Below are 27,722 nucleotides of genomic sequence, written 5' to 3'. Positions count from 1 at the left end.
GTAAGCTTGCAAGAAATCTTGGGGGATGAAGCCTTACGCATTAACATTGCAGTTGATAACGGAATTTCCCATTTTGACCAATTTTTTTTTTTTCCCCCCAGCTGGGGACCCAGATGATCCTCCAAGAATTCCCCAGAATCCAGTTATCAATGGGAACGTGGCTATGGCAGACGGACACAACAACACAGAGGAGGACATGGAGGATGGTAAAAAAACATGTTGAAGCTTAGCACCATGCTTGTTAATATTTTATAAATCTATTTTAATAATTTTGCACGTTATGAATGAAAGTACATCTGCTGATCTAAATTTTTTTTTTTTTTTTTTTTTTTTAACAACACTTCATAATAGACACAAGCTGGCGCTCGGAAGCCACTTTCCGTTTTGTGGTGGAGCGCTTTAGCAGGCTGAGTGAGTCTGTTCTCAGCCCACCCTGTTTTGTGAGAAATCTGCCCTGGAAGATCATGGTGATGCCCCGCTTCTACCCAGACAGACCTCACCAGAAGAGCGTTGGCTTCTTCCTTCAGTGCAATGCTGAGTCAGACTCTACGTAAGCAATCACTGCCATTACATTTTCTAGTATAGAGATTTCAGTGATGGCATTAATGGACTCCTTTGTGTAAAGCTAATACACTTTGGCTTTTTCTAAATATTTAGCTATTTCTATCTCACTTTAAGCAACTTGAAAACATCTTGGTGTTTTTAGACCAAACCTAATTTGATTCCTCATTGTTTTAGATCCTGGTCATGTCATGCTCAAGCCATGCTCAAAATAATCAACTACAAAGACGATGAGAAATCCTTTAGCCGCCGCATTAGTCACCTGTTCTTCCACAAGGAAAATGACTGGGGCTTTTCCAACTTCATGTCATGGAGTGTAAGTTTACACGTTTTGTATGAATGTCTCTGCTGAGCTGGTGAACATAGCTAATTAGCTGATGTTGGTTGATTTCAGGATGTGACTGATCCTGAGCGGGGCTTTGTGGAGGATGATAAGGTCACGTTTGAGGTCTATGTTCAAGCTGATGCACCTCACGGTGTGGCGTAAGTAATTTCTTGCGTGACTTACGTTTTTGATGTTGACAAGCTTTTGCAACGATAGCTAATTTCACTGTTTTATTTACAGCTGGGATTCAAAGAAACACACTGGTTACGTGGGGTTGAAGAATCAAGGAGCCACATGTTACATGAACAGCTTACTACAGACTCTCTTCTTCACAAACCAACTTCGACGGGTGAGACATTTGCTTTTCGTTAGCAGAATCAGAAGTTTTTTTGCAATATTCCTACAGAATGCACTATAGATGACATTTGCTTTGGATGTGCGCAAGTAAATGACTATTTAAAAATACAGGTCCTACTTTGCAAATTGATTTTCCTTTGCCTGCTCTAAGTTCCAAATGAAATATAACCTACTTTCCAACTGCATCGCTCACCGAAGTGGATGCGTAATGTTGAGGTGATGAGAGAAGATGCAGTGTGCATTCAGGTGTAGCCAAGTGTAACAATATTTTGACTCTTATTGGTAATATTTGGTTCTTATTAGAGTCATACATCTCGCCGGATGTGGATCCAATTTATGGTGCAAAGAAAATGTGAAGTGATAAGAGGAAAATTTTGCTTATCATAGCTGGTATCACTGTGTCCCTGTGCTGGTAGAGCACATTTTCTCCACAGCAGGCTTTGTTATTTACATGCTAAAACTTTCACCACTTCTTTTTTGAGTAAGAACATAAAACAAAATACCATTTACTAGTCAGAAGTTTTGGGGTCTGAAAGATAGAAACAAAAAAAATGTTCTGAAAGAAGTCACTTACGCTTACAAAATCAGCTGTTATTTGTGACCCTGGACCTCAAGACCAGTCATGAGTAGCACAGGCATATTTGTAGCAATAGCTAAACACACATTGTATAGGTCAAAATTATTGATTTGCCAAAAATCAATAGGATTTTTTTTATGCCAAAAAACATCAGGATGTTAAGTAAAGATCATGTTCCATTAAGGATTTTGCAAATTTTCTACCGTAAATATATCAACTTTTATATTAAATTTATCAAATTTTTGATTAGTAATATGCTTTGCTAAGAACTTCATTTATACAACTTTAAAGGCGATTTTGTCCTATCCTAACAAACCAAACATCAATGGAAAACGTATTCAATTTCAGGTGATGTATAAATCTCAATTAAAAAAAAAAAAAAAAAACCTTTATGACTGGTTTTGTGGTCCAGGGTCACATTTGATCAATCAGTAGTAAGAAACAACTTATAAGTATTTTTTATTTGAATTATTTTTTTTTAATATATATAGTGTCACATGATTCCTCAGAAGTCATTGTATTATGCTGATTTTGTGGTTGAACATTTCTTCTTGTTGAAAATATTTTTTCAGGGTTCTTTAATGAATATAAGTTCATAAGAACAGCATTTATTTGAAATACATGTTTTCATATTATATAATACAATAAATCTTTACTGTCACTTTTGATCAATATAATGTAAGTAGTAATTACATTAAAAAAAAAGACACGTTCTAACTCAATACTTTTGAATGGTATCATGGAGAAAATGTTTTGCGTGTGTTTATATGGCGTTAGTCTGCTTTTCAAGTTGTATATTTTAGCTGTAGGTCAATGGAAGTGTTGTTTTAATTTTACTTTTTTATACTGATGTTTTATTGCATATTGTTCATTATATATCTGTTAGTCCTCAGAAGAAAAGTACAGGTTAATGCCTTGCATTTGTCAGAGAACCTGCTTTGTTTTTGCTTCTTAGGCGGTTTACATGATGCCTACTGAGGGAGATGATTCCTCCAAAAGTGTTCCCCTCGCCCTGCAGAGGGTGTTCTATGAGCTCCAACACAGCGATAAGCCAGTTGGGACAAAGAAGCTGACTAAGTCTTTTGGGTAGGTTTTGTTTTGAATGTTCAGTTTACAAGCACTATGAATCAGGCACTGATACATGACACGTCTGCCAGTTGACATTCTTGAGCGAGATGTGAAGTGCGAGTTTCATGTTGTTCCTTGTCATTGTCCTTGAATGTTTTATCCTCCATTTTTGATGTTCTTGTTAAATTTTCTGAACTGCAAATCTGTTTAATCCCAGATTTTCTTTCCAGTTAAGTGTGCTATTTGTGTGCGTTTCTAAAAATTCTAACCATGATGCAATAAAGGCTTTTTCAGTTTTTGGCTTAACCTTGAGTGACTTGGCTATGAACTTTTAAGCGAGCATGTTCATTTTACTACGTGCTTTTTCTTGATTTCAGTTCTTACTGGTGGGAATCTATAGAACGTTTCTTAGCCATTAAATAAGACCATTTAAATAAAAAAAAAAAAATGGTTTAATAAAGGTGCATTTGATTTTGATGTTAGGCTAGCAGATCTAACACTTGAGCTGATGTTTCTGGGGGCTAGTGCCATTGTGTAAATGGTCCATGCATATGTTCATATTATAAAATATTTCTGTTTCCGCAGATGGGAGACTCTAGACAGCTTCATGCAGCATGATGTACAGGAACTGTGCCGAGTGGTGAGTAGCCTGATCTCCATGGATCCCTTTGGATCCTTCTCTTTTAACTCATTGATCAATTGAGGGATTAGTCATGTCAGATTGGATAAACAATGTTTTGTTTTTTTGTTTTTTGCCAATTTTAGCTGTTGGACAATGTGGAGAACAAGATGAAAGGAACTTGTGTGGAGGGCACAATCCCAAAGCTCTTCCGAGGGAAGATGGTGGTAAGTCACCCATAGTCTCTCTCTGTGGTTTTTCTCTACATCTCATTCATTTGTTCAGCCTCACCACATTTGGGTGTTTTCTCCATTGCAGTCCTACATCCAGTGTAAGCATGTGGACTATCGGTCAGAAAGAATAGAGGATTACTACGACATCCAACTCAGCATAAAAGGAAAGAAAAACAGTAAGTGTGGCTTGCTCTGATCTTTTATCTTACGGTCCTCCCTTGTGTTCCAGGAAGGCCTTTCTTGTAGTGTGGTCTGTAAATGCATCAGTTTTCCAACATCTTGCAACTGAGTTCCAGGACAAAATTAGCGAATTCAGCTCAGACTGTTTCAGATACCATTTCATAATGTTGCACACAGTGTTGGATGTGTTTGTGTTGCGGTGTGTTACTAATGCTCCTTCTCTGCCTTGCAGTCTTTGAGTCATTCAAGGATTATGTGGCAGTGGAACAGCTGGATGGGGATAACAAATATGATGCAGGGGAGCATGGTCTACAGGTAAGGGTTTGCGTACATCACCTTCCAAAGCTAACCAACCCTAAAAGTGCAGTCATGTTTACTTTTACAACGAAATGCAGTAATGTCAGAAGAATCTGGAATTTCATGAGGTACACAAGGCACAAGTTTCCCCTTGTGGATTTCAGATTTTTTTTTAACCTTTAAAACACAAATTTGCAGCGTTTACCAATACAAAGTCACATATATGGTGCATCATTACCCTACTGACAATGGGCAAAGGACCTATTAAAAAATTTGTTGAAGGCTTGCTGATGTTACTGCACTGATACGTATAGGTGCAGTAACATCTGTTTTATTTTTTCCAAAATTTCCTTTTTTTCCCCCCTCTCCAAATTCTGTTTTTTCTGTTTTAATTTTTCTTGATTCCATGTTTTCTAGATGATTTAACAAAAAAAAAAAACTAAAAAAAAAAAAAAACTAATCAAAAAGCGTGTCTAATTAATTGAAATCACGGAACTACACAAGTTATCAGATTTTATTAAAGGTTTAACAAAAATTAAATTCATACCGCCCTATGAAATGTGTTTTTCTGTCCGATGTATTTATTTTAAACCAAATTTTGTGTTTTCCATTTCCTGGCTTCCATTTAATGCTTTCATTAAGCTTTAATCATCAAAAGCATCTTTTAATTGGTTTAGGGCAAAGCCAGCATTATGGATGTGACAAGAAAAGGACACTGTTTTTGAGAGACTACTTTGTAGGATTTCTGCAAATTAAAATGTACAAACCAGACACAGTATCCCACAAATAGAGTAGTGATGGCTCTTCACAAAACATATAATTGTTACTTTATTTTAATTTTGATGTGTCTGTTTATGAGTAATATGTTCTGTTATGGATGTGACGAGCCTGAAAATAGCACTTATCAGACTATGGAAAATCATGCATTAAAAATAAAATGCTTAAAAAAGAGAGACCTCACATGGGTATTTGAACCACCAAATGTTGACATCTGTGCTGTCAGTATAGTAAAAACCTTTGGTAAAACACTTTATTTTTTCATGGTGAGGTTTACATTTAGATGGAATTACCCTTTAATAAAAAAATTGTTTATTATTATTTTGCTGCTTTTTTCAGAAAAAACAATTGTGTATTTACATTTTTCTGATAAATAAATTCTGGTAAATATTTTTCTGGTACATATTCATTAACATCATGATTTAACAAATTTATTAGTAGTAGTAGTGCTCTCCTTACATTAAAAAATATATATTTCTGTCACAGTTTCTTCAACTTAAACTAAACATTTATTTGAAATTTCTGTTTGTAGCCTATATGATATGATGATAGTTTTTCCTCAGATGAAATGATAAATTGTTCATCAAGTGACTATCAGAGCAGTTCTAGAGGTCATGTACTCATGTTGATGCAGCAGAGGCAAAAAAAAAAAAAGGAATCTCTAATTCAGTTATCGCTGTAGCTGAATAAAATGCAGATAGAGGAATTTTAACTGAAGAAACTTGGAGACAGTAAACATGATTGCTACAATATATGGTTTGTCTATGTTCTTCAAGCAATCTAGGGTATTTTAAGGATCAAGTATATTTATAATGCAGTGCTAATCGACATAGCCTTTAAAATACTATAAAACAGTATGATTTCAGCTTTATTCTGTGATATGAAACCACGGCTGATCACAAAACGTTGTTTCAAACAATTGACTGTTATGAAGTTAATTTGGAGAAAAAGCATGCCAATAAATGTTATTTGTTGTACAATGGGTTTGTAAACAGGCTCATCACACATGCAAAAGTGCATCACACACTTGCTGCTAGTACAGTTAACGTTATTCAAGGCTCAGACTGATTTTTGTCGCACTGCACAGTTTTGACCAAACCAGTCCCAGATTGTAGCTCCTCATTTAGCGATATACTAGTTTCATGTCCGCCTTCAGCGTGTCACTCCGCACTGTCGCACACAGAAATATGTCAACAACTAGACTTTATGGTTATCACGGGAAGACTACTACTTATCGTGGGGAAAATTTTTACTGGTATATCACAAACGATAAGATATCCCTAGTGTGCACTGTGTATATTTAGTATGTATGTATATATAAATATACACACGTATGTATAAAAAAAAAAAAGTACTTATGTAAACATTTGTGTATAACATATATAAATATTAATTTTTACATGCTTTTCCTTAGTATATACATGTATGTGTATTTGTGTGTGTGTGTGTATATATATATATATATATATATATATATATATATATATATATATATACACATACATAATAGATCATATATGCAAAATACACACATTTATATGTAAAAAAAAAAAAAAAAAAAAAAAAAACGTTTATTTTGAATCGATTAATCGCGACTAATCGTTTTGCAGCTCTAATATTCACAGACACTAGTCCATATTGATTTACATGTACTGACCAACTGATTTATTCTGATTCATTCATCCAAAATTTGGCAAATTCCATGATATTCAGCGTTATAAATTCCATTTTTTATGACTGGATTCCACGATTCCGTTTGCGTTTTTTGCATCATGGAAATCACAGGTCCCTATGCATATTGTGGTTTTCGTCCATTTTACTGGAGGTTTGACTATATTTGTGGTTCATTTGTCTTCCAGGAAGCAGAGAAGGGTGTAAAGTTCCTGACCTTCCCTCCTATCCTGCACCTACAGCTGATGAGGTTCATGTACGACCCTCAGACTGACCAGAATATTAAGATAAATGACAGGTAACAACTTTCCCCCTTGTATTTTATTTAAGCCTCTTCAATGTGTTGCAGGTGTAAAAATGTTGTAATCTGTGTGTAATATCTGCTGGTTTTAAAATGTCACTGTAAATGAAGGGTTTGTGATTGATTGAGTGACACTGATACGTCTTCTGCTTTTCCGTGATGGCTGAAATAAGCAATGTGATTTATGGGTGGTCCGAATAAATGCGTGTCGTGCACACAGGCAGATTATGCACTTAAAATATCTTTGAGAGTGACTCATCTAAATGATGTTTGTCAACTGAACACTTGAATATGGACTGGAGGGTACACTTTAAGATACGTGCTCTCCTATAATCTTTCTGGCATAATCTCTTGTTCACTGTTACTCATATCATGGTAGAGAAATGGGGGCTGAGCCTGATACCTGATGTTGTGCCCCACAGGTTTGAATTCCCAGAGCAGTTACCTCTGGATGAGTTTCTGCAGAAGCCAGACGTCAAAGACCCAGCCAACTACATTCTCCACGCCGTGTTGGTGCACAGCGGAGACAACCACGGGGGCCACTACGTCGTCTACCTTAATCCTAAAGGAGACGGCAAAGTGAGTGTCACCGCACCAATAGTGAGAACCTTTATTTCAGGGGTCCCTAATATTTCTGTTGGTGGTTAACGGGTTGGCTTTTTGGGTGGCTTGTGGTTGCATGGAATGTTTTGTTAATATTGGTAAAGTAAAACCGTAAAGCATTGGAGGGCTCCAGACTGAGACTGACTTTTAGTTTTATGCATATCAAGCATAAAAATATCAAGCAGCAACTGTTTTTTGTTTCCTAAGCACAAAATCAGCATATTAGAATGATAGCTGAAGGATCATGTGACATTGAAGACTGGAGTAGCAATTTGCCATCACAAGAATAAATTACGTTATATTCAAATAGAAAACTGTACATTGTACTGATACCAATAATAATATTATTTTATTAAATTATTTGTAACTATTTTTGATCCAATAAAAGTATAATAGTCTTCTTTAAGGAATAATCTAATCTTTAACACTAAACGCTAAAACTTTGTTTAGACTCAGTTCAAATCCTATTTTTGTGCACATCTTATTGAAATTCAGTCATATTTAGCAAGTCTGAACATCAAAAAAGCACATGAATTTTGATTTTGAAGTTGAAATTTCAAGCTTCATTCATACATTGTTTGAAATCCTTTTCTAAATGGATTTCTATACATTTCTTTTAATCTGACCATGAACCAGATTTATTTTTGCCGTTTTTGATAGGACAGCAAGTATTGACAGGAAGCAACAGCTCAGGCTGAATTTTGCATAGCTCTTTTTTTTTTTTTTTTTTTTTTTTTTTTTGGCCAATGTCACTTTCTCACGCTACATAAAATGTAAACACATCAGACGTTGTTTGTATAAAACATGCTGAATGTCTTGGCAGAAACAAAGTTGTGTTGTTGTGAAGTGCAAGTTAAGCAGAAAATGACAATATAGGTATAGAGCTGGTCTACACACCTTGGCGTTTTAAGAAAAGTGGACACAGCAGCATGGAATACAACCAAGCATTCCAGCTTCCTACATTTCTGCTGCTGCCTCATAAGAGGCAGCATATTGCAAGACAACATTTGTATTGCAAACTGTACTGCTCTTATTGCTGTTTCTAGCATAGGCATACCACATCAGCATCTTTGCCATAGAAACACATGCAGATATTTGGTAAAATGAAAGAGCATCACAGGACACAAATCAGATCTGAACATTTAAGATACACTGTCTGGACAGTTGGTTTAGGGCTGTCAGTAACAATTAGTTTGGTAATCGAGTAATTGGTCGATTATTTTGACGATTAATTGAGTAATCGGTTTGAAATGGCGCATGTTGCATTTTCAAACATTTTAACAAACCCAAAACACTCAACAATATGCAGAAATGTGTTTTAAGTTGCTCCACAATGTAATTAATAAAAGTTTGTGTGGAGCAGCATTTACTGTGAACGGAGCCTGGGTAAATTTGTAGCAATAGCTAACAATACACTGTATGGGTCAAAATTATTTTTTTTCTTTAATGCCAAAAAAAACTTGGGATCTAAAGTAAAGATCATGTTCCATGAGGATATTTTGTAAATTTCCTACCATAAATATATCAAAACATAATTTTTGATTAGTTATATGCATTGCTAAGAACTTTATTTGGACAACTTTTTTTTGTTTTGTTTTTTTTGTTTTTTGCTCCCTCAGATACCAGATATTCAAATAGTTGTATCTCGACCAAATATTGTCCAATCCTACCAAACCATACATCATTGCAAAGCTTATTTATTCAACTTTCAGATGTATAAATCTTAATTTCAATTTCAAAATTTACCTTTATGACTGGTTTTGTGATCCAGGGTCACATAAATTAAACCTGCTCGACACGGGCAAAATGCAATTGAGGATTTTAGTTTATTTTTTTGTGACAGCCCTAAATCAATCACTTAAATCAGATTTCAGTAGAGAAAGCAAATAAATGGATTTAGATTGACATTCTCAACAAGGCTTTACCGAACCCAAAGTTTTGACTGGTAGTCTGTTTATAAAATAATAATTAAAAAAATATATATATATATATATACACACACACACACATATATGTATGTGTCTGTGTATATGTATGTATGTATGTATGTATGTATGTGTATATAAAAATTATAAATCTTTAATTAAAATAATGAAAAATGTAATAAATATTACAAATATTCTTCAGACTTTGTCATGTTGATGCTACAGCAGACTTTCTTACAGTTTCTTACATTGTCTTCTTATTAATGTCAGTAAATCTATATCAAAACGTGTGTTTCTGGTGCAGCAGTACTTAAGCAATCAGAGTTTGCTTGCAGAGTTCTGTCTTGTGGTCCATTCCTTATTTTAGTTTCTAATAGTTTCCTGTTTCTACTGACATTCTCGCAAAATAAGCTCAGAGGCTAATAAGAAGTCTAAACATTTCCGTTGGACAAAATATATAATATTTGAATATTTACAATATTACATTACACATTTTTCAAAAATGCTAGCAAATCAGGTCATTTGATCAGCACTTCGAGGCACTTGTGCCAGAGTTCTCGCTTTAGTCTGGAGCCCTGTATTGTGTTTGCTTTTATTTATTTTATTTTTATTCATAGTCTTTAGTCTGGTGGCAAACATTATTTTGACTGTTGTTAGATCTCTTGTGAAGATGTTTATTAAATTCACTCCCACATGCCTTCATAATTTCTTTCCAAATGTAATGTTTGTTTGTTTGTTTGTTTGTTTGTTTGTTCCTCTTGCAGTGGTGTAAATTCGATGATGACGTCGTTTCACGGTGCACTAAAGAAGAGGCCATTGAACACAATTACGGCGGTCACGATGACGATTTGTCAGTGCGTCACTGCACCAACGCTTACATGCTGGTGTACATCAGAGAGTCCAAGCTCAGTGAGTGGCATATACACACACATACAAACCTATTTACACCTGCTGTGAGATTAATTTGTGATGATATATATTTTTTTTTTTACCATGAGGCAATTTCACTTTGTGTCTCAGTAAGTTGCTGGTGCCTGTAGAAACTGCCAACAATCCAGCCTATATGAAAACCACCCTGTTTTTGGGTGTGGATCCGTTTGTCCCATGTCCATCTGTGCTCATAAGTGCTGTTGTCATGTCCAGGTGAGGTCCTGCAGCCAGTCACAGACATGGATATCCCTCAGCAGCTGGTGGAGAGGCTGCAGGAGGAGAAGAGGGTGGAAGCACAGAAGAGAAAAGAGAGGCAGGAGGCTCACCTTTACATGCAAGTACAGGTATGGAGTCAAATAATGCCTGATTTAAATCCGTCTGGGTATTCAAATGTCCTGTCTAAATGGGAGATGTATTGGTCAGCTTGGTGTGGCAAATAAAATGGGCCACATCAGGTCTTGTTTGCAACGTTAAGTTTATATCTTTAGAGGGGGATTTGTTAAATAATTCTGTGCCGCTGTGTGTTTCTGTTTAACAAATACTAACTCTTTGTTTCTATAGATGGTGACTGAAGACCAGTTCTGTGGGCATCAGGGCAACGACATGTATGATGAAGAAAAAGTCAAATACACAGTGTTCAAAGTTCTGAAAAGCTCCACTCTGGCTGAGTTTGTTCAGAACCTCTCACAGACCATGGTGAGACTTCACCTGGCACAGTTTCTGTAGATGACATCTTTTGCTTTCTGTTCCCTAGAGCATATATTTAAAAAAAAAAAAAAAAAAAAAAAAAAAACATTCTGAATGAGTACTTGTTTTGACCGGAACTTTGTTTAGCCTGATGAATTTAAAAATGTATAAATTCGCAATGTGAAATTCTTTGACAAAATGTCAGCCAACAAATTCTTGTAAAAGCAACTGTAGATTTCTTGTTTAGCAAATTGTCAGCTGGCAAAGACATTTGACATTATTCCATTTGTTTATGGTGTTATGACTCATAATTAACCCAACTCTGCAATCTTAACTTTTCAAAATCCCCTCAAATCACTTGTTAATATTTAGATTTTTTTTCATAGTGGTGACAATTAACCAGCAGTGTAAAAAAAAAAGACCTTTTAACATAACACAGCAAAAGTGTTAGGTATTTATATTTGGTTAACATCAGATTAGTTGCATTTATTTTCTGATGGGTCTGTGAAGAGGCTCAATTACCTTTTGTTTTTCCTCCAGGGTTTCCCGCAGGATCAGATGAGGCTGTGGCCAATGCAGGCCAGAAGCAATGGCACTAAACGGCCAGCCATGTTGGATTATGAAGCAGATTGCAACAAGTCTGTAAGTCTGTGTGATCATGTTTTTAAACGTCCATATTTTGTGCAGTCGTTCTTGTTTCTTATATTGCTCTGTATGTGAGAATAAAGCTGTTCATTCTGGTGTCACAAACAGATGATCGACTTGAGTGATAACGAAAACCCATGGACAATATTTCTGGAAACTGTAGATCCAGAAATGGCCGCCAGCGGTGCAACGTTACCCAAGTTCGACAAAGACCGTGAGTTTCAATGTGTGCATTTACAGTATATTCAGAACCATTTTAGGCAATAGATGTTTTGCGTTTAAATTGTTTATTCTTACTGAAGACTGAAATTGCCTACACGTTTCATGTTCTGATAGCATCAACCTTTTAAACTTTTGATTTTCAGATGACGTTATGTTGTTCTTGAAGATGTATGATCCAAAAACCAGAAGCTTAAATTATTGTGGACATATCTACACACCTATATCCTGTAAAATACGTGAGTATTCAAAGCTATGTGTAATCGGATTGCTCTCATTAAGTTTTTGTTGTGAAAATCTAATTAAACAGATGACTGTTCTTTCTGATGCTTAATCCGTTCTAACCCTCACCCAAACAGGAGGCTTGCTGCCCGTTATGTGTGAAAGAGCAGGGTTTCAGCAGGGAACTAGCCTTATCCTCTATGAGGTAAGAGTGTTGGTTTAACAATGCATTTGTCTATTTATAGTTGTATAGAAAATGTTTGGTAGAGATGCATGATAAACCTGTAGAAATAGATGTGCTTTAAAACAGATAAATGACTCCTGTAATGCTATATTCTAAAAATTTGAGTAAACTTTGAGTAAATAAAATAAGTGAATAAGTCATCAGAACATCAGTATTACCTACATTTCAGAAGTTTAGGATCAAGTTAAGGATTTACACACCCCCATGTCATCCAAGATGTTCTTCAGTTGAAAAGAAATGAAGGTTTTTATGAAACATTCCAGGATGTTTTTTCATATAGTGGACTTCAATGGGGATCAACAGGTTGAAGGTCCAAATTGCTGTTTTCCGTGCAGCTTCAAGTTGCTCTACACAATCCCAGCCAAGAAATAAGGGTCTTATCTAGTGAAACAATCAGTAATTTTCTAAAAAATAAAATAAAACAATTTATATATTTGAACCACAAATGTTGTTCTTACATTTGCTTGACTTCACGTTATGTCATCACGTTGGAAAAGTCACGCCTGATGTAGGCGGAAATACCGACCCAGTGTTTACAAAGCAAACGTGTAAATAAAGTCAAACGCTCTTTGCAAAAAAAAAAATAAATAAAACGGCGTCGGACTGTTTTGAAGTTGGAGCAGAAAATGAGATGGATATTTTTCACCCTACCCTACCTTTATGAACTGAATTACGAAGAACTAACCTCACATGACTTTTCCAACATGATTAGGTAATGTGTGAAGACGTAGATGAACTTCACAGAGCTAGTGCATTTGTGTTAGTAGTATATACGTTTTTAATTTATTTATAAATTAATAATTTATAATTTTATTAATAATTTGTTTCATTAGATAAGACCTTATTCCTCATCTGGGATTGTGTAGAACCCTTTAAAGCTGAAATTTGGACCTTCAACCTGCTGATCCCCACTGAAGTCCACTATATGGAGAAAAATCCTCAAATGTTTTCCACAAAAACCTTAATTTCTTTGCGAATGACAAAAGAATAATATAAATATCTTTGGTAGTTTGTTTTTTTTTTTTTTTTTGTGGAAGTAAACTAATCCTTTAAGCAACTGTTTTCAACATTGATAATTAGAAAAGTTTCATGAGCAGCAAATGATCATATTAGAGTGATTTGACATTAGAATGATCATGTGACACTAATTACAGAGTAACAACTGCAGAAAATTTAGCTGTCCCATCACAAATGTTTTTATATATATTAAAATAGAAACCACGTTTTTAAAATAGTAGCATTTCACAATATTACTGTTTTTGGAAAAATAAATGCATCTTTGGCCTCGAGACCTTAAACTGTTGAGTGTTGGTTTATTTCATGCATTCTGAATGGTTAGTGTAAGTGTGTACCGTGAGCTTTATATAGGAGCAGACCTCTAAAATACGTTGAATTCTGTATTACAGGAAGTTAAACCGAATTTAACGGAGCGAATACAAGACTATGATGTCTCCCTGGACAAGGCTCTGGATGAGCTGATGGATGGAGACATAATTGTGTTCCAGAAGTAAGTATTCATTGTCTTAATTCCAAAATCATTTTGCACAGCTTAATAGGGCCTTGAAATTGATTGTTCTTTTGTTGTATCGCCACCAGGGATGATCCTGAAAATGAAACCAGTGAGCTGCCTACTGCAAAAGACTACTTCAGAGACTTGTACCACCGTGTGGATGTCATCTTCTGTGACAAGACCATTCACAATGACCCAGGCTTTGTTGTGACACTGTCAAACCGAATGAACTACTTCCAGGTTAGTGGTGGTGTTGTTGTTGTTGTTTTTTTTTTTTTTTTTAAATAAGTAGATCAGAATGTGCCAATAACACAGAGAACCTTTGAAAAATCATGTCATCGTAATTGGTTTATTTTCAGGTGGCAAAGACTGTTGCGCAGAGGTTAAATACTGACCCCATGCTCCTACAGTTCTTCAAGTCACAGGGGTAAGTCTTTTAATTTTCAGTTTGACGTGACCCATTTCCCCCATGTTTACATCTATAAACCTTCGTTTTTATTCCTTATCCTCTCAGGTACAGAGACGGCCCTGGCAACCCACTCAGGCACAACTATGAAGGCACTCTCAGAGACCTGCTGCAGTTTTTCAAGCCCCGGCAGCCTAAGAAGCTCTACTACCAGCAGGTAAGAGAGGTCTTATCTTCCACTTGGCTCTTCTCTGAGGGAATATGAGATCTTCTAAGCCGTTACGTTCCGGGCATCTGATTTATTCATGGTTTTGCCTCCCCACAGCTCAAGATGAAGATCACAGACTTTGAGAACAGGAGGAGTTTCAAAGCCATTTGGCTCAACAGTATGTTTCGAGAGGAGGTAAGAACGTGCTGCAATGATTCAACATTGAATATACCGTTATGCCAGCCTGCCAGCCCATCTCGTTTGCATAATGTACATTTCCACAAAATTCTGCACACTTACCAGTGTGAATATTTTCTCTCCCTCTTGTTAGGAGATCACACTATACCCTGACAAGCATGGCTGTGTTCGGGACCTTCTGGAGGAATGTAAAAAGGCAGTGGAGCTCTCTGACAAAGGCTCAGAGAAGCTGAGGTCTGTGTGTTCTCAATTTCCATTAATCAGGGATTTCTATATTCCAAGTCTGTATCGTTATTCAGTGTCTGTTCTGAGAGGTCTGTCAAGGGACTTTCCATGGTAGCTGTAAAACATGAGCATAAAACTCTTGAGGTTTTTCTAGTTTTTGCCTTCAACAAATGAATCCTTATCAAGTTACTACTAGGGCTGGGCAATAAAAAACATTATTGTGATATAATTTTTCTTGATGAATCAAAAGTTTGATATATTGTTTACGCACCAAAAACGGAACAAAACGGCACTGCTCATTTAAACCACGAGCACGGACCACTTATCCGCTAAGCTCGAAGTTTAAAGAGCAGTGCGAGCTTACTAGACCGGATGCGTTTACTCGCTGATGAGTCTGTCACGCAAGCACTAAACGGTGCTTTGAGCTCCAGTGTGAAATGCTTGAATTCTGCAAGAACACATGTGACCCTGGACCACAAAACCAGTCTTAAGTAGCATGGGTACATTTGTAGCAGTAGCCAAAAATACATATGTATGGGTCAAAATTATCGATTTGGATATTAAGTAAAGATCATGTTCCATGAAGGTATTTTGTAAATTTCCTACCAAAAATATTAAAACTTGAGTTTTTGATTAGTAATATGCATTAAGAACTTCGTTTGGATAACTTTAAAGGCTATTATTATTATTATTATTATTATTATTATTATTATTATTATTATTATTATTATTTTATTTTATTTACACCCTCAGATTCCAGTTTTTCAAATAGTTGGCCAAATATTGTTCTGTCCTAACAAAGCATACATCAATGGAAAACGTATTACTTATTAATTTAGACATGTATTAAATGTATTAAAGGAGTATAATTAGTGTTTTTGTGTTTTTTTTTTTTTTTTTTTTTTTTTAAGTTATAGCGTTTGTGAATTTATACTGAATGTATATAGACCACAGTTTTGCATACAAATACCTAGACACCATGTAGTTATATTTTTACTGTGATATTGAGGTGCTATATGTGTGGTTTTCACTGTGGTTATCATGAACTAAATATATGCTACTAGTGAAGACCAATGGTTAATTTCGACAAAACTGAAACAGATTAATTCATTTCCACCATATAAAAATTAGGTTGTTACAATATTTACAGATGTTACCGTTTTTGATAATGAACATAAATTTACATCTGCATCCTAACTCGAGCTACTGTCAAATGTGCATTTCTAAGTGACAAAAAATGTGGTGATAATATTGCAGCCTGCACTGGAAAATGTGCTGAAGATATGCCTCATCAAAGTTAGGCAACACAAACCTCTTTCATGATTTGAATATTGAAACAGTGTCACTCATAAGAGCATGCAGAAATTAAGAATAAAATTTAAAATATTTATTTTAAGGAAAAATGATTGGTAAAGTGTAAAGAATTCAAAAACGTGAAGTGTAATTTAACCACAATTAATGGTCTGGTTTCTACAACTTTGACTTAGGAGCAAAAATTTGCCTTTAAACTTGGAAGAAATAACCATTTTTATCAATATTGAGTGATTTTATTGAAAATCATCCTGTTTTTTTTTTTTTTTTTGCCAATTCGCCCAGCCCTAATTAATAATTTATGTTCCATTCATTTTGTGATGTTGAAATAACTTAAAACTCTGGTTTGTGTAGTAATTTAAAAGCTTGGGGGTGTTTTTACAGTAAAGCAGTATTGTGAAATGTAATTTCATAACTTCATAACATAACTTTTTTTTTTTTTTTTTTTTTTTTCTCCCTGTGATGCAAAATCTTTGTCACGTCCTTTATTTGATCCAGTTGATTTTTTTTTTTTTTTTTTTTTTTTTTTTTCATGATTTGAATAGAAAGTTTAAAAGGAAAGAGTTTCTTTTGAACAATTTATTTTAAAGTCTTACTGACCCCACACTTTTGAACAGTGTTGTGTGTGTGTACATAGTGTTGCATATAACACTTCCCATAAATTTTTTTTTTTTTTTTCTTAGTATAAAGGACAGAGGCATTGTGATTTGTTACATTTTATAGTTAATCTACCATACCTAATGCTCTTAAAAAGATGTCTTTTTATGACATGTTGGCTGAGAGAGGATAACAGACTAGAGATAATATATCAGCCATTCATGCATTAATAACAAACCGACGCTGCTGCAATCCATTATATGAGTCACTCTAACTATAATTCACTGGTCACTGCTAATATTAACATTGTCTTTTTTTGCCCTCTCTGTAGGCTGTTAGAAATCGTCAGCTACAAAATTATCGGGGTTCACCAGGAAGATGAATTGCTAGAATGTTTATCTCCAGCAGCCAGTCGAACATTCAGAATAGAGGTAAGGAAGAGCTGATACACGACAACCCTCAAAGCCCATCATTCACTGATGTGCAAAACAAAGGATCTGTTACCTAGTAAAGCCTCTTAAATGATTTGGCATCTGAGATGCCACTTTTATTTCTGAATGCTGTTCTCTTTAAGTTCATTCTCTTTTGTTGTAGGAAATCCCTCTCGACCAGGTGGACCTGGACAAGGAGAATGAAATGCTGATTCCAGTTGCACATTTCCACAAGGAAGTCTTCGGGACATTCGGAATTCCCTTTTTGCTCAAGATCCGTCAGGTGTGTTAGCTGAGTGCATGTGTAGGCGGCCAGCTGCCATTGGTTCAGTGTGTAGGTGGATGGCCGTCATTTCTGTCATTTGTTCGGTTTGTATGTGTCGTGTCTGTTTTAATGCGTGCATTTATTATGGCAGGGGGAACCCTTCAGAGAAGTGATGAAGAGAATTCAGAGCATGCTTGACATTCAGGAGAAAGAGTTTGAGAAGGTAAGAGAAATTTATAAATGTGTCAAATGTGATCACATTGTATCAGCGAATTTTCCAACCTCAAAATATTTTGCACATTAGTTCTTAAAGCACAAACCTCTGTTATATTTTAACGTTTTACTGCACACAATATTGAATTACTCGTGTCTCAGTGTAATTCATCTTGACTCCACAATGTGGCATTGTCCTATAAACAAAAAAACATCAATCATAAACAACTCCCTTGAGACTTGATGTGACTTAACCATTTCCTGCTCTGCGTCATCAAATATTAGTGTTGATAGATATTGAATCAAATTTTAATCGTAACGATTATAAATGTTGTTTTTGTTTTTTTTTTTTTTTTTTAACTCTGTAGGATGTCCTTTTAAAAAAAAAAAAAAAGTTGTATGTTACATAAATTATGTTGTTTATATCCATAAATACATGATAAAATGACCATATGAAAATATTGTAATTTATAATATGACTCAAATGAGTTGATGGAAATTTTAGTGTTTTGACTGCTCAGTGCTGGAATTAATAATGCATACTTTTCATGCTGATTATAATATTGTAATAATACAAATCAACAAATGTATAATAATTAAATGACAAAGTCACAATCTAATTATTTTTATTTATTTGTAATTTATTATTGAAACAAGACCATTTTACTCTTGGGGTAGATCCATCAGTGTTAATGATCAAAAATACAGAAACTGTAATTTTGTGAAATATTATTGCCATTTAAAATGACAGTTTTCTGTTTCAACATACTTTAAAATATATTTTATTCCTGCGTCTTTTCAGCATCATTACTTTAGTCTTCAGTGTCACATGATCCTTCAGAAATCATTCTAATATGCTGATTTATTACTTTAGTAACCATTGTTTGAAACTGTTGTGCTGCTTAATATTTTTTTGGGGACCTGTGATACTTTTTTTCAGCATTCTTTGATAAATAAAATGTTAAAAAGAACAGCATTTGTTCAAAATAGGAGTTTTGCTACAATATACACTACTAAATATATACAATACTACTTTTAGAAAATTAACTTTTATTAGCAAGGATGTGTTAAACGGATAAAAAGTGATCGTAAAGACTTGTGGTGTTAGAACGGCACTTATTCAAAATAGAAGTCTTTTCTTTTTAACTTTATTCATCAAAGTATCACAGCTTCCAAGTTTATTTGCAAAAACAGCTATTTTTTTTTTTTTTTTTCTTTTCAAAAATCATGTTTTTTATTGTGTTTTTGTTTTAGTTAGCTGTATTTATTTATTTTTTTACCTAATGAAATAACCCAACGCCAGTCTGATTGAGATTAATAGGAATGTACAATGAAAAAACATGATTTTTGAACATTGTTAAAAGCTTAATGTTTTTGCAAATAAACTCTTCAAATATTAAGCAGCATAACTGTTTCCAACATTGATAAATCTGCATGTTAGAGTGATTTCTGAAGGACCGTCTGACACAGAAAACTGGAGTAATGGCTGATGTAAATTCAGCACTGCGTTACAGAAATAAATTGTATTTTAATGTATATTAAAATGGGACACCAACATTAGAAATTGCAATAATATTTCAGAATATTACTTTTTTTGTTGTTGTTTTTTTTTTTTTTTTTTTTTTTTTTTCCTGTATTTTTGATCAAATAAATACATCCTTGATAAGCATAAGAGACTCTCAGACTTTTGAATGGCTAATATTTGTAGAAACCATCTTGTGTACAGTTTTGTTTTGTTTTTTTTGTTTTTTGGTCCTTTTAAATTCCGTCAATATTTTAGGTCGAATTAAATACATGAATAAAATTAACAATGGTTAACAATTATCAGACTGTAGCTCAGTTTAAGACCCAAGTTTAGCTCTACTCAGATGACCAATCACAACCTGAAAATCCATTTGACAGTCGACATTAAAACAAGATTAAACCCCTGTTATTCATTCTGTTTTAGTTCAAGTTTGCAATAGTGATGATGGGCCGGCATCAGTACATCAACGAGGAAGACTACGAGGTGAATCTGAAAGACTTTGAGCCACAGCCAGGTATGTTACGCTCCTTTGACCTCGAACATATAGATCAGCAGACGTTGCATTTCCGTTTGTGGCGAATTGACTATATATTCTGTCCTTTGTCAGGGAACATGTCGCACCCGAGGCCTTGGTTAGGGCTCGACCACTTCAACAAAGCTCCAAAGAGAGGTCGCTACACGTATCTGGAAAAGGCGATCAAGATTCACAACTGACAAGCCCCCCCACTCTAACCGACCATACTAAAGACTTTAACCAAACCTCTTGTGTGCACCACTTTTAACACCTGCTGTCTGGGGTACACAGGCACCATGTATGAAGTCTTCAGCGAATGGAGTGACTGCTGATGCTCCTGTTTTCCTTTTGAGGCTGTTCGATTTGGCTTCTCTAACTATTGACTGCCTATTTGTCTGGAAGAATGAATTGGATTTTAACAAGAAGGGGGAACAGTATGTCCTAGACTTTTGTTTTGATTTTTATTTTTCGTTGTTTTCTTTTTGTTTTTCTTTTTAAGTTCGTTTTTAAGAAAAATTGTTACGGCAAAGAAAGCTGCTGCATTGTGAGGTGGAGGCGATGGAAAGAGGAGTTTGGTCATTTGCAGACGATTTAAAGGATTCCTCCATCCTTCAACAAAAAAAAAAATCACCGCAAATGGCTGAGGCTTTTGCTAGTTGCCCTGACATGGTTGTCTATTTTCTGGTCCCTTAGTGCAACTAGTCCAATTTTCATGTTTACACGATTCTTCTTTCTCACTTAGTTTGGTTGGAGAAATTCAGTTTGTCTTCTCTGGAAAATCCTGTATAATAAAGTTAAAGAGCCACAGCATCCGTTTTAAAATAAATAAAAATGAAATAAATTGTCTGTACTTCATCTTGCACGTTGGCACTTAATATCCAAGGTTTTACATTTCTCAGCACTGGTAAATGTAATCTTGGTGTTTGATTTGCATATCCCTTTGGGTTTCTCTCCCCATGATTTTTTTTTTTTTTTCCTTTTCTTTTCCCCCCGTTCTTTAGCTCCTCTGTCACCGGCTGTGGGATTAATCTGATGGGGAGGGAGGGGTCGCTTGCTGACGGCTCCAGATTCGTTGTACTGTTTGTTGGCACGAGGTTGCGGACGTATAGAAGACTGGTTTGGGACTTAGAGAAACCAGCATTAATGAACCAATACCATTTTTTTTTTTTCTTTAAGCACAGAAGGAATGCTCCCTAGTGCATAGTTGGCTTTGTAAAAACAATTAAAATTGTATATTTAAAGAATGAACATGTAAAATTAAAAACGCCGATTTGTTGGGTACAGATCAATTCAGATGTTCATATTCATTGTGTGTAGTTTTATTTTGGATCCTGACCGTTTCATTTGGAAATTTTTTTTTTTTTTGTTTGTTTTTTTGTTTTTTTTTGGTTCCTTAACTAATTGCAACAGTTTGTCTCGTTTAAGTGCAGTACAAAGACGACCTGCAGATCACATCTTTCTTTTTTTGATTTATTTTTTTTCTCTCCAGTCTAATTCCTCCGTGTAGCAGCAGTGTACGACAACTCTTCCTGTATATTGCCTTTTTGCTGGAAAATGTATGTTGAATAAAATTTTCTATAAAAGCTACAGCCATGGCCCTTGGAGAATTGTGATTCAAGACTCGTGTCACGTCGTGCTGTGCGAAAGTCATTTCAGTGTGTATCAACAACACATGCATGAGTTCTCATTATGATATTGCACAGATATTGTTTCAGTTTTATTGTTAAGACAGTTCCATTCAGATGCACATATGACATTGAACATTATCCTAAACATTGAGACTTTTTACAGAAGTGAAATATTGCTAAAAAATAACAAGTCAGCCTGGGCAGCTATAGGAATTCGAAAACAACACTCAAAGACCCCATGGGTTTTTCAGTTGTTTGTTATATATACTGGATACCTGATAAAATATACGCTTGACATAACTAGGGGAAAAAAAATCTATTCTTTATAAGTAGACTATGTTTTATTCATTTACATAACTATTTAATATTAACTGTGTACGGCAATGCCATGGAAGAACCATTTTCTGGTTCCCCAAATAACCTGTCATTTTAACACTTTCATTTTTTTGTTTTAATAATCTAAAGAGCCTTTTGTCCAATGCAGAGTATACATGGTTGTTAAAAGTTCTTAATGAAACCATAAAAGCCAAAAACGTTTATTTCTACGAGTGCCCTAGTGAAAAATAAATACTAAAATGTATTTAAAATGCATTTATTTCATGCTAAATATATTACAAATACATTCACATGTTATGTACTTAATAAAAATGCCCTGCAATTGTAATTTTAGTATACTAAACAGGTATATTTAAAGTCTGCTATACTGGAACAACTAATTTTGTACTTTAATTGTGTGGAAGTATTGCTGAAGTCCAACTAAAGATATACTTAAGTATATTTGATTGTGCTAAAGTGGAACTATTGCAAGTATACTTTAGTTACACTTTAAATATTTTGCATTTAAAGATCATACAATCCTCATCAATAGTGACAATTAAAACATTCTAGGATTAATATTATGAAATGTGCATTGTATTGTACTTGGTATGAAATAAATGCATTTTAAATCTATTACTTTTTATACTATTAGTTTAAAGAAATATCTAAGATACATCTTGCTTTTTAGTGTTTTTAACTTGTTTTAGTGACTGTATTGTCTTAATTTATATAATTCATCTTGAACCGCCTTTGAAGTTTGCTGAGGCTCTTTGGTTGAGAACTACTATTTTAAATGGTGCAGTTGATGCTAAAACTATACTGACATTTACATTGTGATGTAAAAATCTAATTTTTGGTTCCACAAACTCCTCAACCCTCTGAACCCTTAACCCTGAGTCCTTTATAGATATACAATCAAAACAATGATTATTCATATTCATTTGATAATGTAATTATGTAATATAATGTTATAATAAAGACTATAAAGCCAGATGAACACAAAAAGTTTCTCAGAGATTGCAAAGCTTTAGTTTATACAAGCAAGTTTGTATTAGATGACATCTGTGTTGGCCTGAAAGTGTCCTCCAGTCCTTCATGTAGTGTAACGTGCCACACAAATCCATGAGTGGTGTTAAAATTGGGGATGGGAAGGAAAGGGAAGGGGACGGGGTTAGCAGCATCGCTTCTTTTCAATGTGCAGGATCTTATTGCATTTCGGGCATGTGTGATAGACGTCTTTGAAAAACTTCATGAAGAACGGAATCAGACAGCAGCATAAAACAAACCTGGGGAAAAAGAGGAGAAAGACAGTCAGTATGGCTTTGATAATGCACACAAGATTTGATATTTTTTAGCTGCACATTAAAATGGACTCTTACCCGCACAGGATGAAGAGTAAGCACATCAACCAGGCGTAAACTCCCACTTTGTAGGTGACATTGGTTAAGACCTGCTGTTGGCAGCTTGTACAGGTGGCCATTCCTGGATTGCGACCCAACTCATATGAATCGTAGCTGACGAATTTGTTTTTGGCCTCCGTTGATTGAACTACAGGAGAAGAAGGGGTTTTAGTAAGTTTAGTCTTTTTTTTATTATTTATCAGATTTTTCTTTACCATTATACAAGTTTTCATCTTATATTTAGTACGTTGTATTTAGTAAGTTTAGTAGTATGCATGCAATGTATATTTGTAGGAATAGCCAATAATACATTGTATGGATCACAATTATTTATTTCTTTTAGGCCAAAAAATCATATATTAAGTAAAGATCATGTTCCATGAAGATACTTAGTAAATTTCCTATCGTAAATATATCAAAATTTTATTTCTGATTAGTAAAATGCATTGCTAAGAACTTCATTTGGACAACTTTAAAGGCATTTTTTTGCACCCTCAGATTCCAGATGTTCAAATAGTTGTATCTCGACCAAATATAGTCCTATCCTAACAAATCAAGCTTATTTATTAAGCTTTTAGATGATGTATATGAACCCTATGACTGGTTTTGTGGTCCACATTTACATGTATTCATTTAGCAGATGCTTTTATCCAAAGCGACTTACAAGTGGGGAATACATCAAGCGATTTGTCCTAAAGAGGCAAAACGACTTAGGAAGTGCTCGTAATACCATATAACAGGCATTGTTTAGGTAAGTACAAGCTAGAAAGGGAAAAGAGTAGAACAAAAACTTTTCTTTTCTTTTCTTTGTTTTTTTTTTTTTTTTTAAGGTCAAATAGTATCCGGCGTCTAGGGTCACATATTAGAAGTAGTGTTGTGTTGTATATTTGTTTGTTTCACCATGGAATTGCAACTTTTTAATCTCATAATTATGCTTTTATTTCTTACAATTCCAGGTTGACATCTTGTATATCTGACTTTTTTCTCAGAATTGTCAGTTGTCTCAGCCAGATCCTTTCTTTCGCAAGATTAGGTGCCCTTTAAAAGCGATTTAGACCTAGAATTCTAAGGTGAAAAAAATCACAATTGCGAGATACATACTCAGAATTCAGAAAGTAAAAAAGTTAAAATTATGAAATGTAAACTTCTGGGGAGAAAATGTGAAAATCGGAATTGCTAGATATAAACGCACAAGATATAAACTCAGAAGTGTGAGAAATAAAGTCTGAATTGTGTTATAAATGTGCAATTCTAAGAATGAAAGTCAGATTTTATGTAAATATCCACTTTTATTTTTCCTGTAAGAGTTGGCGCGTTCATTTGTAAATTTAATTTTTGTTCTGGCTTCCGGTGTCATTAGCTTCCAGCTTTTTTAGCTGTACAAAACAGCTCGTTTTTCTGCTTGTCTTACCGTATTATTGTAAGAGTTTAAATAGAGTCGTGTAACTACAGAGTTTATGTTGAATAAATGAATGCTGACGTCATATTTGAATATTCAGTGTTAATTCAGCAGTATCCATTCTGTGTTGCTGGATATTGTTGTGAGGATTTTTATTATGACGGGCGTGAGAGGAGAGTGAAGAGAACGGAGCTCGTGTCTGAGGGTTTTATTTTATTAAGCTTCTAACTTTCTCAGTATTAAAGCCCCGAAAGGACACACAAACAAGTATTACATTATATTAATGTATTATCTTAATTATGAACACACTGTTTTGTAGTGTAAAGAGTTTTATCGTTTACCGCATTTTGTTATTCTTCTCGTTATTTCTCCACAGCGCCTAACGAACCGGAACTCTCACACATTCACAGAAAACGGCTGATTTCCGCGTTGAAAAAAAAGTTGGATGGATTTTATTATTAGGCTATTATTATTTTATTCCATGATGGAAACAGGCTTGTATAAACAAGGCACATATTCGGTTTACTTAAAAGCAATATGATGACAGCAAACAGTAAAATCCTGATATTATCAAGCAAAACACATGGCCATTACAACTAACAGTTTTCCAAAGATTAATGATAGAAAACAAACTCACCAGGTCTGGCTGACTCCGTCTGGATTCGAGAATCTCCTCCAATAGTGGAGCTTTGTGGGGTGAATGGAGTGTGCACATGGTAGACCTTTATGTTGGAGCCCTTGGCACCGTCTACTGTTAATGACAAGCGAAAACACACAGGTAGAACATTAATATTTCTGAAACATATTTCAGGATTTCACAGTTGTGCCACACACACACTGGCTTGACTGTTTTTAGTTGTATTCCATTTGTATGAGTCATTCAAAACGAGTCTCGTTATGAATCATTCAAAACGGACAATTACACTAACTGACTTACCTGGTATGACATACGGAGGTGGGTCTCCAGTTCCGTCAGCACTCATTCTGTCTTTGGGTGGGTGTAAACTGCTGGAAGAAAATAGAAGTCTTAATATGTGACGTGCATGTTTCTCACATGCTAAAATGTGCTAAAATGACTTAATCTGTGCTGGCAACTAAAAGGCTATATGTTAAAACCCCAAAAACTCAAGGTCACTAAAATAAAGTCATGTAAGCAAGGCACTGTACTATACTGTACATGTTCTATAACAGGATTTCATGCTGTTTACAAATGTGATTATGTACTGGCAAGTAAAAACATGAGAAAATTCTCATTAAAGATGCTGAAATGAGCAGACCACCTTCAAAGCGCAATGCAACGCCATGTCAACTCTCACTTTCTTAGTGAAATATCCTGAACGCTGATTTTCTCTTCTTCCTTCTTGTTAATCTTCAATATATGTGTAGCTGCCAACTTCCTGCTGCTTAGACTTGTTTTGCCAGAGTGAATAAAACGCAAACATATCACAAGTCATGTGCCATTTATTTTCATGGTGAGATGCTACGGTAAACGCCTTAGTTAACAAAAAGACAACAGTGTTCCAAGCCCAGGCACTGATTGATACAGATGTCCACCCAAAGACAGAAGTGGAATGTTGTTCTGCCGCATGTCTGACCATGTTACTAATACTCGCATAATCAAACCCTGATACTTCGCATGGAAAACAAGAGCAGTTTAAACTGACACTTTCCACTACAGTATGATATTGTATGCCATATACATTCATAAAAATAAAGGTTCTTTATTGCCTTCAATGGTTCTATGAAGAACCTTGAACATCCGTGGAAACTTTCAAATGCAGAAAAGGTTCTTTAGATTCTTAAAATCATCTTTAAAATGGTTCTTTTTGGAACTGTTCACTGAAATGTTCTTTGAACAACCAAAAATGGTTCTTCTATGGCATCACTGCAAAAACACCATTTTGGAACCTTCATTTTTAAGAGTGTAGACCAGAAAACATAGACGCTCCAGCAACTGTGTTAAGAACTAGGGATAATTTGGACATAAAACAGCCTGATTTTGTCATTTGCGACCATTCATCAGAGCTCTGTTTAGATGTACTCTCAAATGGGAACTTGTTTTCACTTCAAGACAAGATTTTTACAACTTCTCTAACCAGATATATCAGATCAACACCAGGACATAAAATATTTCCATTACAGTTATATGTCAACATGGATATAAATTACTGTAAATGTTATTTTGATTAAGTTTGGGTGTGTATCAGTAGGAGGTGACATGGAGACGTCAGACAGCCTAAATGCGTCAGCTGTTTTACTATAGCTGAAACACGGAATCAAAAAGAAGTATTCATCAATCAGACTTTGATTGAAGTGACGCATTTTAGCTCCTGCTGTTCAGACTTGACAAAGCTTAACAGTCAAACCAACATAAGACCCTTAAAATCTTTATTTTACATTATTAACATTTGTACCTTTTTTCTATGCTTTAGCTATTTCTTAAAGCACCCACTGTTCTGTCTTGTACTAATCCAGAAAATATGTTTCAAATTGTTAGCACTTCTCGTGTTATTCCTTTGACTCACTTGTTGTATTCATCTTTTGTAAGTCACTTTGGATAAAGGTGTTTGTTAATTGAGTAAATGAGTACATATGTAAATTAAATTTAATTTACCTTTGAATAAATTGCTCAAGAAAATTACTTTTTCTCTTCTTATAAAAAGAGTACAGTATTAAAACAGTACCATAATCTATTTACATATCATGTATGATCATAATTTTTTTCAAACTCATTGTCTTCTGATTTAAAACAAATCAGCTTTTAAATCATAATAACATCAGCCTAAATCAACAGCCGCTTAACATTTGTCATCCAAAGTTCTGATTCAGTTCAAAAACCCAAGATAAAATCCTCAAAGTAATATGAACAGCAATGCCAAACTGTTTGTAGCTCCTAACCTTAAACCTTCTCCAAGATCATGATAAATACCCCTCCTAAATCCAGAAGTGCTCCAAAACTCCAGAGAGTCTAGTTAGTAAAGCTCCTTGAACAGAGAGCCGTCTTACCTGTCTTGTCGAGGCTGTCGCTGATGGTTAGACTGAAACCAGTTTCTGTGGCGTTTACAAGCTTTTCATACTCACTTGGCTACTCCACCCCTGCCCGCTTAGAATACATTAACATATTGTGTCACCT

At 34.9% G+C, this 27,722-nt stretch overlaps 2 protein-coding genes across 6 annotated transcripts in view; one reads left to right on the top strand and one right to left on the bottom strand.

Moving 5' to 3' along the window:
• Positions 1 to 21,433, top strand: part of usp7 (ubiquitin specific peptidase 7 (herpes virus-associated)) — a 24,983-nt gene extending 3,550 nt beyond the window's left edge. For 3 of the 4 annotated variants that reach the window (XM_051102614.1, XM_051102610.1, XM_051102613.1), the window contains exons 2-31: positions 102 to 206; positions 352 to 550; positions 739 to 877; positions 956 to 1,044; positions 1,127 to 1,235; positions 2,776 to 2,906; positions 3,474 to 3,528; positions 3,654 to 3,734; positions 3,826 to 3,916; positions 4,153 to 4,235; positions 6,854 to 6,963; positions 7,389 to 7,566; positions 10,259 to 10,403; positions 10,638 to 10,768; positions 10,986 to 11,120; positions 11,652 to 11,753; positions 11,865 to 11,970; positions 12,122 to 12,214; positions 12,335 to 12,402; positions 13,848 to 13,948; positions 14,038 to 14,191; positions 14,311 to 14,378; positions 14,466 to 14,574; positions 14,683 to 14,760; positions 14,897 to 14,997; positions 17,228 to 17,327; positions 17,491 to 17,610; positions 17,744 to 17,815; positions 19,754 to 19,844; positions 19,938 to 21,433. In XM_051102614.1, the coding sequence (XP_050958571.1) occupies positions 102 to 206; positions 352 to 550; positions 739 to 877; positions 956 to 1,044; positions 1,127 to 1,235; positions 2,776 to 2,906; positions 3,474 to 3,528; positions 3,654 to 3,734; positions 3,826 to 3,916; positions 4,153 to 4,235; positions 6,854 to 6,963; positions 7,389 to 7,566; positions 10,259 to 10,403; positions 10,638 to 10,768; positions 10,986 to 11,120; positions 11,652 to 11,753; positions 11,865 to 11,970; positions 12,122 to 12,214; positions 12,335 to 12,402; positions 13,848 to 13,948; positions 14,038 to 14,191; positions 14,311 to 14,378; positions 14,466 to 14,574; positions 14,683 to 14,760; positions 14,897 to 14,997; positions 17,228 to 17,327; positions 17,491 to 17,610; positions 17,744 to 17,815; positions 19,754 to 19,844; positions 19,938 to 20,044 (3,251 nt within the window). In that variant the 3' untranslated portion in view covers positions 20,045 to 21,433. The remainder of the gene's footprint in view (positions 1 to 101; positions 207 to 351; positions 551 to 738; positions 878 to 955; positions 1,045 to 1,126; positions 1,236 to 2,775; positions 2,907 to 3,473; positions 3,529 to 3,653; positions 3,735 to 3,825; positions 3,917 to 4,152; positions 4,236 to 6,853; positions 6,964 to 7,388; positions 7,567 to 10,258; positions 10,404 to 10,637; positions 10,769 to 10,985; positions 11,121 to 11,651; positions 11,754 to 11,864; positions 11,971 to 12,121; positions 12,215 to 12,334; positions 12,403 to 13,847; positions 13,949 to 14,037; positions 14,192 to 14,310; positions 14,379 to 14,465; positions 14,575 to 14,682; positions 14,761 to 14,896; positions 14,998 to 17,227; positions 17,328 to 17,490; positions 17,611 to 17,743; positions 17,816 to 19,753; positions 19,845 to 19,937) is intronic. The other variant, XM_051102612.1, reaches the window with a different exon arrangement.
• si:ch211-157c3.4 (Lipopolysaccharide-induced tumor necrosis factor-alpha factor homolog-like) lies at positions 21,264 to 27,722 on the bottom strand. 2 transcript variants are annotated; one of them, XM_051102749.1, is made up of 5 exons: positions 27,596 to 27,722; positions 25,527 to 25,597; positions 25,227 to 25,340; positions 23,170 to 23,338; positions 21,264 to 23,076 (listed from the first exon to the last, which is right to left on the bottom strand). In XM_051102749.1, the coding sequence occupies exons 2-5, from the start codon at positions 25,570 to 25,572 to the stop codon at positions 22,962 to 22,964; spliced, it is 444 nt and encodes a 147-aa protein (XP_050958706.1). In that variant the 5' UTR covers positions 25,573 to 25,597; positions 27,596 to 27,722; the 3' UTR covers positions 21,264 to 22,961. The 2 variants fall into 2 exon arrangements, with proteins under 2 accessions (XP_050958706.1, XP_050958712.1); XM_051102755.1 differs by having other exon boundaries at positions 25,527 to 25,594; positions 27,596 to 27,679.

This window comes from Labeo rohita, chromosome 3 (assembly GCF_022985175.1).
Source record: "Labeo rohita strain BAU-BD-2019 chromosome 3, IGBB_LRoh.1.0, whole genome shotgun sequence".
Taxonomy (NCBI): Eukaryota; Metazoa; Chordata; class Actinopteri; order Cypriniformes; family Cyprinidae; genus Labeo; species Labeo rohita.
This window is presented reverse-complemented; position numbering and strand designations above follow the sequence as displayed.

What these genes read in the sequence shown, in the direction of transcription:
- si:ch211-157c3.4 (XM_051102749.1), bottom strand. Translation starts at nt 25,572, where the DNA reads ATGAGTGCTGACGGAACTGGAGACCCACCTCCGTATGTCATACCAG. An exon ending in ACCTCCGTATGTCATACCAG is followed by an intron (nt 25,341 to 25,526) that starts GTAAGTCAGTTA and finishes TGTCATTAACAG; the next exon opens with TAGACGGTGCCAAGGGCTCC. An exon ending in TTACTCTTCATCCTGTGCGG is followed by an intron (nt 23,077 to 23,169) that starts GTAAGAGTCCAT and finishes CTTTTTCCCCAG; the next exon opens with GTTTGTTTTATGCTGCTGTC.